The 17,478-nt window shown below is 46.7% G+C and overlaps 1 protein-coding gene across 2 annotated transcripts in view; it reads left to right on the forward strand.

Moving 5' to 3' along the window:
- SORL1 (sortilin related receptor 1) overlaps positions 1-15,096 on the forward strand; it is a 41,725-nt gene extending 26,629 nt beyond the window's left edge. Inside the window, exons 26-48 of one of the 2 annotated variants that reach the window (XM_030505272.1) lie at positions 35-160; positions 288-395; positions 863-994; positions 1,248-1,379; positions 1,942-2,076; positions 2,405-2,560; positions 3,023-3,172; positions 3,569-3,697; positions 5,149-5,275; positions 5,800-5,969; positions 6,501-6,613; positions 6,928-7,032; positions 7,997-8,069; positions 9,218-9,300; positions 9,566-9,662; positions 10,219-10,403; positions 10,868-10,987; positions 11,088-11,252; positions 12,097-12,271; positions 12,805-12,911; positions 13,567-13,759; positions 13,877-14,089; positions 14,413-15,096. In XM_030505272.1, coding sequence (XP_030361132.1) covers positions 35-160; positions 288-395; positions 863-994; positions 1,248-1,379; positions 1,942-2,076; positions 2,405-2,560; positions 3,023-3,172; positions 3,569-3,697; positions 5,149-5,275; positions 5,800-5,969; positions 6,501-6,613; positions 6,928-7,032; positions 7,997-8,069; positions 9,218-9,300; positions 9,566-9,662; positions 10,219-10,403; positions 10,868-10,987; positions 11,088-11,252; positions 12,097-12,271; positions 12,805-12,911; positions 13,567-13,759; positions 13,877-14,089; positions 14,413-14,480 — 3,062 coding nt within the window. In that variant the 3' untranslated portion in view covers positions 14,481-15,096. The remainder of the gene's footprint in view (positions 1-34; positions 161-287; positions 396-862; positions 995-1,247; positions 1,380-1,941; positions 2,077-2,404; positions 2,561-3,022; positions 3,173-3,568; positions 3,698-5,148; positions 5,276-5,799; positions 5,970-6,500; positions 6,614-6,927; positions 7,033-7,996; positions 8,070-9,217; positions 9,301-9,565; positions 9,663-10,218; positions 10,404-10,867; positions 10,988-11,087; positions 11,253-12,096; positions 12,272-12,804; positions 12,912-13,566; positions 13,760-13,876; positions 14,090-14,412) is intronic. The other variant, XM_030505273.1, reaches the window with a different exon arrangement.
- Positions 15,097-17,478: the final 2,382 nt, after the last annotated feature.

Below are 17,478 nucleotides of genomic sequence, written 5' to 3' on the forward strand. Positions count from 1 at the left end.
CACACTCAGGCCTCCCCCCTGGCTCTGGTTTCAGCAGTATATCACACCTGCGAGGCCTCCAGCTTCCAGTGCCACAATGGACACTGCATCCCGCAGCGCTGGGCATGCGACGGGGATGCTGACTGCCAGGATGGCTCCGATGAGGACCCTGCCAACTGCGGTAACTGCAGATGGGGCTCTGCCATGGGGAGGGAAAAGACAACTGGGGTTGTGCCATGGCTTTTTGTAACTACTTAAAGGCAGCCTTAAAAACCCCCACACAGCATCCACCCAATTCTGCATTTCAGAAAAGAAGTGCAACGGCTTCCAGTGCCCCAACGGCACTTGCATCCCAACCAGCAAACACTGTGATGGCATCAATGACTGCTCCGATGCCTCGGATGAGCAGCACTGTGGTGAGTACCGGGGCTGCGGGGAGCTGGCGGGGCTCTGGCAGCGAGAGCTGACAGCCTGCACGGTCTGCCAAAGCCTGTCTCACTGGGAAAAAAGCCCTGGTGAGATAATGGGAAAGCCTTAGTTAGCATTCACGAGCCCCCTGGGAAATCAGCTGGTCTGTGAGTGTCAGCAAAAGGCACTGGCAGGGCTGTCACACATAGGAAGGATGCGCTGTCAGGAGCTGTATTCAAGGAGTGACCAAACCCTTCCTGGTGCCTGTACCAACCTGCATGCACCCCAGTGCGTTACAGGGTGAGGGCAGCCTGCACAGGGACAGAGCTCGAGCAATCTGCCTTGGAAACTTTCTGTAACTAGCTGAAATCTGGCTGCTGCACTCAGGTCTGTGCAGACCACAGTGGGTGGCATTCCTGCTGCCAAGGACAGCAGGGGTGCCATCCCCTCTCCTCCTGACCTCCCATTTTTCTAGAACCCCTGTGCACCCGCTACATGGATTTCGTGTGCAAGAACCGGCAGCAATGCTTGTTCCACTCCATGGTGTGTGATGGCATCATCCAGTGTCGAGATGGATCAGATGAAGATGCCAACTATGCTGGCTGCTGTAAGTGCGATATTGTGCATCTTTGCAAAAGGAGGTTGGATAGAGAATGAAACCAGAGGCATGGAGAAGAGAGTGTATCCCCCAGGGTACCAGAAAGCTGCCACATCTGCTGAGAGGTGGCTCTGGTAATGCTCTGCTTATAAATCCATGATTGTCTCTGAGTGTGCTCCTTCCTTCCTCCTCAATGATGAGCTTCCCTCAAGCCCTTGGTCTTTACAATAAACCTCTCATGTCTCTCCATGCTGCCCTGCAGCCCAGGACCCTGAGTTCCACCGGACCTGCGACCAGTTCAGCTTCCAGTGCCAGAACGGCGTGTGCATCAGCCTGGTGTGGAAATGTGATGGGATGGATGACTGTGGCGATTACTCTGATGAAGCAAACTGTGGTGAGCAGTACCTCAGGGTCTCTTGTCACCACAGCTCCAGCCTCCTTTGAATTTCAGGAGCATTCTTCATGTTTTACATAAGCACTCGTGTATAACCTGATATGGCTGGCACATCTTGTGGTTGACTAAGTCACATGTGACCATATTTACTCCACAGATTCCCAGCCCAAAGCAGACAGGCAGTTTTCAGCCAAACTCAATATTTACACCACTGTTCCCTGGGTAGCTGTAGGAGCTGTACCCAGCCAGACGATGCAGCTGCGTCTTCATTTCAGAGTTGCAGGGTTTGCTTCTCCCTTTCTGCCAAGCTCTATCTGAATCTTGCTGTCACCTCTGGTGCTGAGATCATAGGTGGTGTCTGGCCATGAAGCACCCGGCACACAGAGGGCTGTGAGGAATGGGGATGCGGGGAATGAAGAGAAAGGACTCTGCCCATGCTACCCAAGCAAATAGATAGTGTGATGCTCGCTGGGTCAGCCTCTGAGATGCTCCCATGCCTCAGCTCTGCTGAAGATTAGTGAGATAACACTGGAGCTCACAGGACTTTCCCTCTTGTTGTCAGAAAACCCAACAGAGGCCCCGAACTGCTCCCGATACTACCAGTTCCAGTGCGGGAACGGGCACTGCATCCCCAACCGGTGGAAGTGCGATGAGGAGAATGACTGCGGGGACTGGTCCGATGAGAAGGACTGTGAGGGTAAGGGCACGCAGCACGCTGCTCACAGGAGCCCTGGCCGAGGCTGGGCTGTGGCATGCTGAAGGACTACTCTTAGCATCAGCTGCCTTCCTGTAGGGGTGCTCAGGACAGCCTGTGCCAGCCCCCATGGCTCCAAAAATCCCCTATGAATGGCCAAGTGTGCACTCTCATGCATCTTTTTACTGTGTGTTTTTGGAAATCCTGATTAGCAGCTGTGCAGATACGATACGGATGAAAATTGGGCTTGTAACACTTTGCCTGCAGCCCAGCTTACAGCCCATATGCAGGAGCAGGGATCTCAGATCAGCTCTCCACGGTGTATTTTCAGGTTCTCCAGTTCATCCCATCACTACATCCATCCCACCAACGTGTTTACCAAACCACTTCCGTTGCAACAGTGGTACCTGCATCATGAACAGTTGGGTCTGCGACGGCTACAAGGACTGCACCGATGGCTCCGATGAGGAAGCTTGTCCTACCTCACGTAAGCTTTCCTCTTCCTCTGTAGGATCATGTCCCCAAGGGCTGTTGGCCTTTTAGTCTCAGAGCCTTACCAGATTACAGGGTTGAATTACAGCAGGTCCCTGCTGAAATTACATGTCTTAGACTGTGTAGGGACATGGAAAGCAGGGCTGCAGAGTGGGTTTTCCAGCTCACTCCTACGCTGAAGGTAAAAGAGGGTTTTTTCCTCACTGTGGTTCTTGCTGAGCATCTTGCTGAGATGTGCTGTGTTTGCAGCACATCTCCTGCAAACCAGTTGCTTTTCCAGCCCTCTGCAGTCAGAAGAGAGGATGGCTTAGGACCTCCCAGCAGAAGCCAGCTACCTGATAGATGGGAAGAGATTGCCATCTAGTGGAGTCGAGACCTGGGGACAGGTTTTGGTGCTTCTGGGTGGCTGTGGCAGCCTGGTGCCTTGGGTGGTTTCCTCACTGGCTGCTGTGTGCAGGACCCAACGTGACGGCCACCTCCCCGGCGCTGCAGGGACGCTGCAGCAGGTTCGAGTTCGAGTGCCAGCAGCTGCACAAGTGCATTCCCAACTGGAAGCGGTGCGACGGCGTGCGGGACTGCCAGGATGGCACGGACGAGAGGAGCTGCCGTAAGTGTGGGGAGGGGACAACATCTCACTTGCCCTTTCCCTTGGGAACCTCTTTGTAAGGACAGTGGAGCCACTGAGGAATGTTATTGCTGGTGAAATCCTTGCAGTAAATGCAGCATTACAGTAAAAAAAGGAATAAAAGACCCAAACAACCAGAGACATTCCCATTAGAAATCCAGTGGTTGTTTTCCATGGGATAAGCTCCAGGTTCTTTTGATGCTGCCATGCCAGGAGATGCAGCCAGAATGAGATAGCCCGATGACTGACACACTGTGCCTGACATGCAGCTGCCCCAGCATCATGCCAGCTTTGAAACAGCACTGGCACTGAAAATAGCCCAGTGCTGGTGAGGAAACTTTCCTGCCTTGAGTCCTGAAACCATTCTGCCTCTTTCAGCTACTCAGAGCACCGTGTCATGCCCTAATGGTTATAAATGCGAGGATGGAGAGACCTGCATTATGTTGACAGAGCGGTGTGATGGATTTCTGGACTGCTCAGACAGCAGTGATGAGAAGAACTGTACCGGTAAGCAGCAGCCCTCTCCCATTTCTCATGCCCTGCTCTGTGTTAGCATGCAGAGGTGCTCTCCTGGATACATGACCTTTCATTCGTAACATTCTAGACACATCTGCCTGTGTTCAGCTGTCCAACCTCCCTCCTCACCCATTTATACCAAACTTCCAAGCCAGCTTCTGCACTGACTATTTGCCTTCCAGCAGCCTTACGCACAGAAAAACAACTTTAGGACGGGTAGGAGCAAAGCTGTCTATTTTACATGGCCCACAGGTGAAGCAATGGTCTCCAGCTCCATCCTCCTCTGCAGGGTGACCCTGTGAACAATGGCATGTCCCCTGCTGCCATCACTGGTCCTCCCACACTGGCCTTTGGCAGCCCTGTGGAGGCACATGGGATGCAGGCAGCAGCCAGCCCTGGGCAGATAGCAGCGATCAATTGCTGTCTCTGGACAGCCATGAGGTTGAGCTGCTTTTCTAGTGACCTGCTTGGGGGTTTGAGCATCAATCAGGTTTTAGTTCTTTAATTAAATATTGATTGGGAGAGGCTAGCAGATTCAGGGGAGGGGGAAGGAGCTGCTGAGATTCATGGCTTGGCTGCTACACCAAGAGGAAACCATCTCTTTTCCCTTGGATAGCTTGTCTCGCTGTGCCTGTCTGCAGACCCACATCCCTGCTGGGTTTCATTTCCAGTTGGTTAGGGAAAATGAAGTAGCAGCAGTTTGACTCTGCTCCACTTGGTTTCCCTACAGCACTGGGAATGAAGCTGAGCACCCGAGCGGGGCCAGGCCATGGCATTTGAATGTGGGCTCTGACACATGGTCCCTGGAGGGAGAAAGCAGGGAATGGCCTAGCGGGAGCAGGGCATGGATTGGAGCCATTTCAGATAAGCACCACCAGTCTCCACCACTGGATTTCACAGTGCTGTTATCCCCTAAATGCCTCTCCCAAGGTCAGGTGGTGATTCAGCTGCAGAGCTTGCATCAAGGCAATCCCCAGACTACTGCCTTAATTACCAGCTTTTGCTTGGGTCCTTCTGCTGAACACGAGGTGTGATAAGGAAAACCACAAAAAGAAAGGCCCTGGATAGCTTACAGTGACAGCACAGATCCATTGCAGGAGTAGAAGAGTGACTTAGCTTGCACTGATCAGTTTGCACTCATAAACTTCCAAAATGATGTTGAGTATTTCATGCAGCATAAAGACAGACAAGACATTGTGGGGAGAGCTAAGAGCACTAGGGGTATGGTTCCTGCTATGAACTGCCTTCTGACAAGCATGCTCTTCTCCACTGATAACACCCACCCAAATTACACATCTAATTTGAATGGTGCAGACACTCCCTTCAGTCATACTACTGTTTCTACCTCCACATGGTTGTGCTACAAACATAACTCCTGTTTCTGCTGCGGGCAAAGAGCTTGTCTCCGTGCGATAGACTAACTTTTCCCATTGCCTGCTTAGATGAGACGATCGTGTACAAAGTCCAGAACCTCCAATGGACGGCTGATTTCTCTGGCGACGTCACTCTGACCTGGGCTCGGCCAAAAAGAATGTCCTCGACCTCCTGTGTCTACAACATCTATTACAGGTACACCACCCATTGCACTGCATGACCCTGTGCTATCCGTATATCAAATAAAAGCTAGGAGAAGCACGAGCAAAGGTATCAATGTGCCTATGCTTAGAGCAAAGTACTGTGCAGAATCAGGCCTGAAAGACGGAGCTATGCAATCTAGTTCTACTTGGAAAATCTTCTAATTTCTGAAAAGCTATGTTTGTTTCTCCCATGACTATTTACTCAAAGAGTAATGGAGCTTTATTCAGGGTAGGGGGGGGTCTTTGTGGGACCACTAGCAGTGAGAATGAAGTCAAGAAATGAGAGCACAGAAGTTATAGAAAACCTCAGAGGACGGTGCTTCTAAGTCACTAAGCTATGTTTAGTTCAGGCTTTCAAAGAGCATCTTTTCAAGCCAGTGGTGTGGCTTTCCTGAAAAGAAAACTAAGCAGCAAGCTGTTAACATGCAGATAGATGGCTTCACTCTTTGAGACAAGCTGTGCCCCCTGTGTAACTAAACACCATCCTGACTGGAGAGGTGTGACTCTCTCATGCAGGACGGTCGGTGAAAGCATTTGGAAGATCTTGGAAACCCACAGCAACAAAACCAACAGCGTCTTGAAAGTCCTCAAGCCTGACTGTACCTATCAGGTGAAAGTCCAAGTGCAGTGTCTCAGCCGAGTCTACAACACCAATGACTTCATCACCCTCCGGGCACCAGAAGGACGTAAGCAGACCTGCATGGCTCATGTCAGTGACCTGATGCATGCTGCTTTGGCTTAGAAAGTATTTACTGCAGAGGTATCCCTGTTATAAACAAAAGGAGTTTTTCCGCAGGCCTGGGAATTGTGCTGGACTGGGAAATGGGCTGTGGGTTCCCAGCCTAGTCAGTCCTGCACCAAGTCACCAACCTGCCCTCTTTCTTCCCCATGGCTTAGTGGTTTGGTATCCCTGGGATGTTCATCCCTTCTCACAGTGCTGAGCCTGTGGGACTGTTCAGTATTGCAAGGAGCAGGAGCCTTCTAGCTGCAGAGTGGAGATCAGGTGAAGGAAGGGATGCAAAAGAAAGCAAAGAGCTTAGTGAAATCCTAGCTTCGCTCCAGTTGTGAACAAGGCTCCACTGCTCCAGAGGGAGGTGACGGGGATTTGGGACACGACTGCAGGAATAAGACATCTCGCATGAGCCAGAACTGCTTTTCCCCATGTGATCTGGATACACAACTGCGACAGTCACTAACACCTTTGTTTCTCTCCCTAGTACCAGATGCTCCCTTCAACCTTCAGCTGTCCCTGAATAAAGAAGCTGAGGGGGTGGTGATGAGCTGCTGGAGTCCCCCCGTGAATGCCCATGGTCTCATACGGGAATTCATCGTGAGTCTATGGTGGGATGGGAAAGACTGCTGGAGGCTCACAGCAGCACGGGCTGGCCTGTCTTAACACAGTTATCTGTGCAGAGGAGGGTGGGCCAGGAATAGGGCATTTTGTAGAGGTAATCTGCTGAGAGCATCATGGCAAGTTGGGAGAAGAAATGCTGCAGGGCTGTAGATAGCGCTGCCACCCTCAAGTTCATAATCTCATTTCTGGCTCCCTTTCTAAGCTTTCATACTTCTTTCTGCTGACATTTTGACACAGAGGGACCTATCACCCTGCAGTGAAACTCTCATCCTTTGTTTTGGTGCTCCTAGGTGGAATACAGCAGCAGTGGATCCAAGGAGTGGTCATCCCTTAGAACCACCAAGAACTACACTGAGATCAAGAACTTACAGGTCAACACATTATACACAGTTAGAGTGAGTATTTTCAAAGCTCTATCTATGCATGCTCTCATTACTTTTCACTACATGGTTTAAGTTCTGCACAGTCAAGTACTTGCTAAAAAGGTATGTTGTTAAAATCCTGCCCTTTAATGTCAACCCACAATGGGGGCTTGGCATTTGCACTGCTAATGTATATAGTTTCAAGGCCTGAATTAAGGCCCTTCATTTGGCCATCCCAGGCGGCCAGGCTGTATTACGAAATCTGCACTAATTGCCCATTCCAATGTCACTGCAGTTGCAGTGGATCTGGGCCAGAGACAAATTTGGTCCTTACTATATCACTAGGAAAAGCAGCAGATTGACCTGTGGGGAATATATGCACATGGGAGAACCTGGGTAATTATAGACAGAAGTAATAAGAATAAGAAATAAAAGTCTGCACTGTGAACCCTGGGAAATGTATGCTCTGCCACTGTCCATCCCTCCCTGTGCAGAATGATCATGGGTTCCTGGGGGAGCTCACTTGGAGGTGGGATAAACAAAACCCCACTCCCATGAATCACTGTTATTCTTACAGCAGGCTGGAGCAAATCTTTCCTTCCAGGGTGTTCCTTCCCATATTAATCTGTTCCCAAATAAGCCTTTGGAACTAGATTCAGAGCTTGCATGGGCTTCACCAGTGTGATTCTTTGGACCAATAGAGTCCAAAGCTCCTTATCTTGATGGATTCCTCATAAAGATCCTGTAAAAGAAGAGTTATCTGCAAAGAGGATGCACCTCCCTCCTCTTAGATTCCTTTAATTGACTTAAAGTAGTCTGCTTTATCTCTGTAACAAGCATTTTATTGCCAAGTAATTAAGCTATTGTTTGCTTCAAAGTCCTTTTCCCATGAGCTCTGCCATGTCCGTAACCTTGCTTTAACCTCATTCTCTGTTTGCATTATACAATGTTGGCATTATACATTTGTTCATATTAACCAACCCTCTTCTTTGAAAAGGTTGCTGCAGTAACTAGTCGAGGAGTGGGAAACTGGAGTGATTCCAAATCCATAACCACCGTAAAAGGCAAAGGTAAATGTTGTTGTTTCAATAAACTTGGACAACATAACAAAAAGGCAGAAGATAAACCTGAAGTGTTAGCATCAGCATACCACTACCAGCATAACCACCTCCTTGTCCTTTATTCTCCCCTATGGAGCATTTTACACTATTAAACGCTTTGCTGTACCATTTTGCTTAACTTCAGCTGCCTCAAAGTTCAGTGGCAAGTCTGAACGTGTCTCTGACTCTCCCTCTGAACTCTGTGGCATGTAGATTGGATCTACTGGCCTGGAAGTGGGCAAGAAGCCTATCCAGAAGGTGCCCCTCTCTCCTAGACTGCAGATGGATTCCCTCCAGCTTGTGTAGGCTAGATCCTACCTTCAGATAGGCAAGACACATTACCACCAACTCCTTCTGAAAGGATGCTTGCTTGTTCTTCTCCCTCTTAGGTTATGATTAATGATGGTTTCTGCATCTCATGTAGGTTAGACCACTGACAGGCCACTAAGGCTCCCAGCAACTACCACAACATTGCAGTCTGACAGTAGATAAATTCAAACACCACAGTAGATAATTTCCCTCCAAACTCTTTTTAGAAAAACCTTTTGAAATCACTTGTATTGATGCCAAGTTTTTCTTTCAAACCCATATTCTGATGTCTGTTAATTTGTTAAATTGTCTGTTAATTTGTTAGATAAAAGTGTATCCTCACTATGTTAACAAAGGAAGGAAAGGAAACACCATGCTACTAAACTTGCAGGATCCAGATAAAAAACAGAGGTAGAAAGAACTGTAACTATTTTCACTTCTGGTTTTGCATGAGTGTTTGGCAGCTGTCCCCACCAACAGCTCCTGACCTCCCTCACCAGTTACTCAGAAGGCCAGAAGCCATTAAGTGGGATATGAACTTGTCCCACTGAGTTCAGAAGTAAAATACCTGAGCCCAGACCTCTCTGCTTCCAGCCTGTGCTGAGCAAGGCACAGATAAGACAGCTTTTGAGTGGGTGACAGAAAATGATGGAAGTATAGCATGTCTTCTCTGAATGGTGGATGGTGGATGTCTTAGAGACAAGCAAGGATTCCTGGTCTGAGAGCTGGTTGTCATACTGAAAGCCTGTATTTTACCTGTCCCCTCGCAATAACTATTTGTATTTCTTTGTGTTTCTCTTTCCTTCCAGTCATTCCACCTCCTGTGATACACATTGAGAGCTACAGTGAGGACTCCATAAGCTTCAGCCTGAAAATGACTACTAATATCAAGGTAACATTTTCACCTTTACTTCTGAAACTGAAATAAAGGCATGCATTGGGTAAATGGTAAATACTAGATGGGATAAGCTGTCACTATGTAAGTGTTGAAATTACTTAGTTATTTTATGTTAAATCATTTCTTACTACTGATAAACTGCCCCAGCTCTTCATTAGGATGGAAAATACAATGCAGACACTTTCAGCAGTGACTCTTTCACTGCATGCAAAACCAGCTGAGCTGATAGTTCCTATTGTGTGCCCTTGCTGCTTGACAGGTCAGCGGTTACGTTGTGAACATCTACTGGACATTTGATACACACAGGCAGGAAAAAAGGACTCTGATCATAGAAGGAGAAAAGTCCATCCAAAAAGGTAAATTCTGTGCTAAGTATAAAATTCTGCTTTCGTCAACAGCAAACGGAAGGTTTTATAGAAGGATGTGTTCTTTCTTTGCAACTAGTAGTTTCTGTTTAGTATAGAGGACATCTGGAAAGGACAAACCAGCAAATCCTTGGCCTCTGTTGTCAGGACTTGGAGATTTCAAGCAGATTTGGGATTTATCCCCCAGAACTGCACTAGCCTTTTCTCAACACATTTTGTTTATGGTTCCTTATCTGCTCTGCAAAAGGTCAACAATTTCTTGGGCTTATATACACTACATGCCCCTGTTAATCTAATCGCTGGTTTGGAGTGTGTAGCAAAGATGTGGAAAAGCATCCCAATACGGAAAAGCACTGGCTAAGTTAGATACCAGAGTCCCAGGTGCTTCTGTGCAAAGGAAATGACTCAAAATTGGTGAAAACACAAGCCAAGGGAGGCAGGCTCCTGTCCAAGACAGTTTGATGATGCTGACCATTTCCTAGTGCTCTCACCCTGCCATCACAGTACTTTGCCTCACCTAATAGTGCATGTTTCTCTTCTTGCTCAGTGGCAAATTTGACAGCACATACCCCCTATGAAATTTCTGCTTGGGCTAAGACGGAGCTGGGTGACAGCCCTCTGTCTTTTGTACATGTCGTGACCAGTGGGACAAGACCTGCATCACCAAGTCTCAAGGCCAAGGCCATCAACCAGACTGCGGTGGAGTGCAGCTGGACCGGACCAAGGAATGTTGTAAGGCACCAACTCTTTTCTCCCCATCCAGGAGGGGGTCTAGCTCAGAACCTCAAAACACAAGCAAAATCTTAAGTCAGGATTATTTGTGGGATAGAATTCCAAGGCCCTGAAAACTTTATGCTCAAAAAGAAAATAGGGAAAGCACCTGCTGCCCTTAAACAGAAGCACAGAAAGCTGCATCTTGTCAATTTGTTCAGCCACTGATGCAGTGAAGTGGCTGGAATACAGATAGCATGATGCTCCAGTGGTCTTTCAATTAACTGCTGTTATCAGAGCTAAGCCCTGGATTTTAGGGTGGGAGGACGTAATCAGATTGAACCTGAACTTGGGCAAAACAGAGTGCCCAAACCAAGAAGGGTCTTTGCTTCGTGTCCCTCAAAAGTGACAGCCAGTAAAAGTTTGGGTGGATGCTCTTGGCCATGCCAAACTGTTACCATCCCTGTTGTGCTCTTCCTTCACAGGTCTATGGCATCTTCTATGCTACATCCTTCCTAGAGCTGTACAGGAGCCCTCACAACACCACCACGACCTCCCATAACATCACTGTGCTTGTGCAGCGGGACGAGCAGTACCTGTTTCTGGTAGGCTCCTTTCCTGTTCCCACTTCTACCCACACTGTAGGCTGTAGCTTGCTACTGGAGCTTAAAGGCACAGTATTAACCACTGTGTCATCCCTTCAAGGTCCGTGTGATGTCTCCTTACCAAGGGCCACCTTCTGACTACGTTGTGGTGAAGATGATCCCTGACAACCGGCTGCCCCCTCGCCACCTCCACTCTGTGCACACTGGAAAGACGTTTGCGGTCATTAAGTGGGAATCTCCCTATGATTCACCTGACCAGGACATGGTAATACCTCACAGCACCTTCTCCTGTCCCTTTGCACGCAAAACCCGGCTCAAAGATGGATCCCTGCCCTGCTGCTGATGGAGAACTGAGTCTGAGATAGGTTTACACCCGATTCAGATAGTCATCATCAAGATGCTGACACCTCAGAGACCTGCGTTCCCTCTCTTTGCATTGCAGGTCTATAACATTCCTGCTGCGTTTAAACAGAGTCAGGTCTGGGATAGCTGTTGCTGAGTCTGAAAGCAAACTTGGGCATGTGCTGAACACCTTTCTGGGCTTCCGCGTTGCCCTGGAGTCAAGGCTGGCCAGTGCCTGAGTCCAGCACACAGGTCAGGCATCGGGCCAGCCGTGCTGCAGGCTCTGCCTCCTGCTCTAGCCCCAGCAAAGCCTGGTTCTGTTTTCTGGCACACTGGCGTACAGTCAGGTCTCACTCCACTGAAGGCGAGTTATTTTCTCAGCAAGCATTCCGCTCCTATTCTGGTCCAGAGACTTTAACAACAAAGGTTGAGAGGTATAAATCTTCCTGACAAAGTTGGAAACTTTGGCAGGGCAGGAGGTTGCATTGTGTCCTTTAATTCATTAAGAAATACAACCTGATGTTTTCCTCCTGCCCTCATCTGTTCCAGTAACTGCATTTTCTGTATCTGTAAATACTCATCTCAAGCAGGGATCCAGTGGGTCAAGCAAGAAGCTTGAAATCTTACTTCCCAGGCTTTCTGTGCAGCACACGCATGCTTTAATGCAAATTTTACCCCCCTGCTTAATGTCCTACCATTGTACAAGATTGCTAGCAAGTCTGCAGGAAGCTAAGGCCTTTAACTGTGTGCCTTTCCTCCCCCTCCAGTTATATGCTGTGGCAGTTAAAGATTTAGTAAGAAAAACAGATAAAATCTACAAAGTGAAAACCCGGAACAGTACAGTGGAGTACACCATTAAGAAACTTGAACCAGGAGGCAAATACCATGTGATTGTTCAACTGGGAAACATGAGCAAGGAATCCAGCATGAAGATCAACACAGGTAAAGAGTACTACTGGGTGGGTGCCAGGGCGAGTCCTTGCAGCACTGTCCATGGAGGGTACACAAAGCCTGCCCTGCACACCATCCATCCCACCCCTGTGCTGGTTGGAAGCTGCAGGAGTGTTTCTGCATTGCTTAGTCCTCTCCCACAGCCAAAGCCTAGTTCTGAGAGGCCTCCCTGCAGTTCCTATGGAAGGCAATTAAATCCCTGAACAGCAGCAGTGGAGAGGAAGCCTCTCAGACAACGCCTGGGGAGTTTTTCTCCTGCCTGGATGGAGATGGGAAAGACACCTGTTTGGCTGGCTGTGTAGACAGCATGAAGTACCATTATAGTCCTTGCATAAAACCCACTGAAACCCTCCTTCCAGATTACATGCTACAGCATCCTCTCTTCCAGTACAGCCCTTTTCTAAGCAGAGTATTGTGCTGAGCCCTGAATACACTAAGTTTTAGAAGTGACCCCAGTGCTGTTTTTCAGCCAAAAGCAAAGTGTTACCACTGTTAAAACCTAACCTGCCATTTTTTCTCTGCAGTTCCACTGTCTGCACCCGATGCCTTAAAAATTATAACAGAAAAGGACCATATTCTGCTTTTTTGGAAGAGTTTGGCATTAAAGGAAAGTAATTTCAATGAAAGCCGGGTAAGTTGTGATATATCCCCTGTCCTACAGGCAGTGTTTCAGCAAAACCTAGAGCAGAGTTCCTGCAAGGCTCCTTTCACAAGCTCTTTGTAATACACCAATATGCTCTTATCCTCTAAGTGTCTTTGATGAGCCCTCTAGATAGAGCTCACTTTAATTCCTATCACAACTAAGGCACTAAAGCTGATAGATCCAATCGGTCACCTTTTAAGAATATAAATATCCTCTTGGAAAAGGTCATCTGTCACATGTGTGAAAGGACTAGGGAATAGGACACTGCCCAGCCAAGCTGAGAAGCACATCAGTAGTGTCTGACAATTGTCATTATTGAGAGTTTGATAGCAAATCTGTAACATGTTCTCTGTCAGCAAACAAGCCATCACCCTTACTGGACCCTGTCTTTTGAGTGGTCTCGGGTAGATGCTAAGAACAGAGTGAACCAGACAGACCAAGATCTTCTCTCCACCCTGAACTGGCCAAGCTCAATGCATGGACAGAGACTCCACATTGCTCTCTCCCAACCGACAGCCCAATACATTTCATCAAAGCTAGATACAGAAGGGAAAACAAGCTTCAAAGCTCTGCCAAGAGGAGCAAACCTGACCTCAGCAGCTGAGTAATTTGGGGTTCGTATCTTTGTTTTCACAAATATTAGGGTTACGAGATTCACATGTTTGACAGCTTGATGAACATCACAGCTTATCTCGGGAACACCACAGAAAACTTCTTCAAAGTTTCCAACCTGAAGATAGGTCACAACTATTCCTTCACCGTGCAGGCCAGGTGCCTGTATAGCGGGCAGATGTGTGGTGAGCCGGCCACGCTTCTCTATGATGAGCTAGGAACTGGTAAGTCCCTGTCACTTTCCCCATCCTCCTTAACAAAGAGCAATGAAAGCCTCACAAACTCACTAGAGAAATGCGCTATCAGTTGCAAATAGCACTTCTCTCCCTCCCTCATCTTAGGTGAGGACTCCTCTGCAGCAAAAGCCGGTAGGTCCACAGACGTGGCTGCCATTGTGGTACCGGTGCTGTTCCTGCTGCTGGTGACCCTCGGGATTGGCTTCGTGGTGCTGTACATGAGGCACAGACGGCTGCAGAACAGCTTCACTGCCTTTGCAAACAGCCACTACAGCTCCCGCCTGGGCTCGGCCATATTCTCCTCAGGAGATGATTTAGGTATGTAGCCCTTGGTTTCATGCAATGGCATTTCGGGATATGATGAAATCAGTGCAAGAACTAACTTCTCTATCATGCTTTAGGACACCTTTGGCATAAATATCTCTATAGATTTGATTTTGACCTAAGAGTACAAAGGTGTTCTAGCAACTTCACTTAAACTGCTCCCTCTAATGCAAATCCGAATATAACAGATAGAACAACCAGGTAGGAGTATGAATAAGGCCACAATCTACTGGTTTTGAGGGCAGTTTTAGTAGCCTGTCTAGTAGCCCTAAGACATGCTGAGAGCAGCATAACAGCACTGTGGGTTTGTTTTTCAGGAGATGAGGATGACGAAGCCCCAATGATAACTGGATTTTCAGATGATGTCCCCATGGTCATCGCATGAAGCGCGTTTCTGACTGTAAAAACCAAATGGTGTAAATATTTTATTTGATAAAAATAGTTGATTGTTTATTTTAAAAATGCACTTTGAGTTGCAATATGTTATTTTTATATGGGCCAAAAAAGAAAAGAAATTTAAAAATACACTTTGTAGTAATCAACTGTGAATTGCAGACTAGGTCGGATGAGTAACAAATTGCTTTGATTTAACCTTAATTTAGTCTTACAAGGCTATGCTTGCTGGGCATGCTTTTAAGTCTGTGAGATGTTTTCCGTTCACTAAATTGGCTACTCATTTTATTTTTCTAAGACAAGAATAAATTTATTTAAACATAAAATTCAGGAGATTATATATGTAGAGAGAGAGATAAGTAATATAGTCCCTGAAGGTTCTGCTTTTACTTTACAAAATTCCTTTGGACTTTGTTTTATATGAAAGTATTTTTTGTTGTCTTAATTTATTGGGAAATCTGCTTGAGAACAGATTTCCAAAGTTGTCAGACATTGTACACATTCTTGTGTACAACATGTGCCACTTTATCTTGCAAGGCAGTAGTATCCCGGCATCCCCATCATTGTTCTTGCCAAGGTAATAAAAATCCTGATTTTCACATTTTTTCCCCTTTTTGAAAGACCCAATCTTTCAGCAATCTCAGAGCCCAAGTCAAGATACTGCCGTACATACTTTATGTATGAGCTTAGTTTCTTGCTGCCATACCTACCAACCATTGGGCTGCCCATGCCCATCACACATGGCCTAATTAATCTATACTTTACATCAGTAACATCACTGAAAAAAAGATTTGCCACTACCTGAAGTTAAAGTGCAGCCTTACACCACACTTCCCAGGTAATGAGAACACCTCTCTTGCATGGAGCTTCTCCAAGATGCTAATATATTGGTGGGACAGAAGGGGGAGCCTCCACTGTACACAACTAGGAAACAGCTTCGCGTACAGATTTTTCCACAGTCACACAGAGCAGCAAATACTAAACATCTGAATTCATTTGGTTTAGAGCAGGGATTCGATCCTCCTCCATTAGCATTTCCTAAAAGCAGCTGTGGTTATACCTTCAAGTACCTTCCAAATAACATACATATGCGTATGTATTATTTTCCCATCACTAGTCATCTCACGTTTCCAGTAGACATAATACTGGCTACAGAGCTAAGCAGTAGAAATGTCTGGTTACCACTGCACTGTCAAGCTTTTCTTTGTGATAGCAAATTGTGAACTCACCACAAATCCAACTACTTGCCAACCCAAGAGCATCGACACGAGCGGACGTTCCCAGGTCACGCCTGTCCGTGCTCTATATATGCAAAACTTGGCACCCATGAAATAGAGCACATTGTCTTGTCACGCTGTTTTCTTTGTGGAAACCCAAAGTATTTTTGCTGTGTAGATTAAGTTATAATTGCAGTCTTCCTACAGATGAAATGAGAGAGGCCAACTATGTTTTGATATGCAACTGATCCATTTAATTTCACATACAGAAGATGTATAAGAAGTCAAAGTTCTGTATGGTTTGATACTCTATAGAAATACTAACTTTATTTTCAATTACTCATATTACCATTCCCAGTGAAAGGGTTTTTTTCCCCAAAGCTGGGACCAAACTATAATGGATTTTTCTAAGTAACAGCAAGCTTGCAGAGTTACAATATTTTTACCTTGTTAGTGGGTCAGGTGCTGAGTAAATCAACCCAGCATGTATAGCTCAATTTGCCTAGAATTACAGCTAAAGAGACCAGAATCTGATCCAGACGCTAAATAATTCTAAAGATATAAAACAGATTTTGTACAGGAAAAGAAGAAAAAAGCCTAAAAGCAGAGAGAGAGTACTGAACCCATTCCTTGTAAAGCAAAAGATTCTGGCACAGGTAACTGAAAACTACAGTATAGTATCCCAGAAGCTGGTACCTGGCTGGTGAGAATTACTATTCTCCTACTTCTCCTTTACCCCTTACCCCCAGGGTAAATCCTGCTCCAGTAAGGGGAGTAGAATTTAGCCCATCTCTATCTGGCAGACAGATGCCAAGGGGAACCCTGGTAACCACTTTATATTCCACTGAAATCCCTTAGTTGGATGCTTTCAAGCATCAGCTGGGGGACAGGTCACTTCTGGCCGCTCTGAAAGACTTCTTTGTACCCATGGCTCAGCAACACTCGTATAGAGCTCAGTCTATTGCCAGCAAAGCATTTTGATGTAATACTCAAAAGCAACACTCTTGGTTACCTGTGCTTCACTCTCTTATGTTACACAGGGGTTTGGGGGTACTGCAGCAGCCAGGCATTGTGCCAAGCCAAATTCACCTTATGTGGACAGTACTGTAATGCAGAGGCATTCCCTACCCTCTGAGACTTTCTCTTCAGTGCAAAAATCACTGCTGTGCTCTCAGCAAAGCAACTTCACAGGGCTAGTGTATTTTATATATACAGATAGAGAAGCCTGAGCCCCAGGTGGGGAGCGAGCAGGATAGATGCAGTTCTGGGTAAATTTATTTTTATGAACTTTTGAAGCACGGAATCTTGTTCACAGAGACGATATAGGGGGTGGGAGGGTTCTGGTGTAAATACGGTACGTGGATGTGGATGCACATTTTGTCCTGGTTTTGTTTCAATAGCCTTATGCAACGTGACATAACTTGTTACCCTAACTTTTGGGAAGTGACTTGGGTTTGCCTCATAGGAACCCAGTGTAATGTTTGGATCCATAAGGAAAAAAAGGACTATGGGAAGTACCCTGGTTAGGAGGAACTTCTTCCAGTTCATTTGTGTTTGTATCCATTTCACTGCAGACGTGCGCTGGTACTCTAAAGTCCATTTGAACTACAGACTAAGGTTGAACACTAAAATCTAGTGGGGTTTCAGACTGTGAGGTGTGTTTTGCTTTGGCAAAGGTTTTGTACACGCTTTTTGGGAGTGGAGATTTTGGTTTTTACGAGAAAGTCAAGGAGGTACCATTTTCTGTGCTTGAGACCTGAACATCTATTCAAG

The sequence above is a fragment of the Strigops habroptila genome, chromosome 17 (assembly GCF_004027225.2).
Source record: "Strigops habroptila isolate Jane chromosome 17, bStrHab1.2.pri, whole genome shotgun sequence".
Classification (NCBI taxonomy): Eukaryota; Metazoa; Chordata; class Aves; order Psittaciformes; family Psittacidae; genus Strigops; species Strigops habroptila.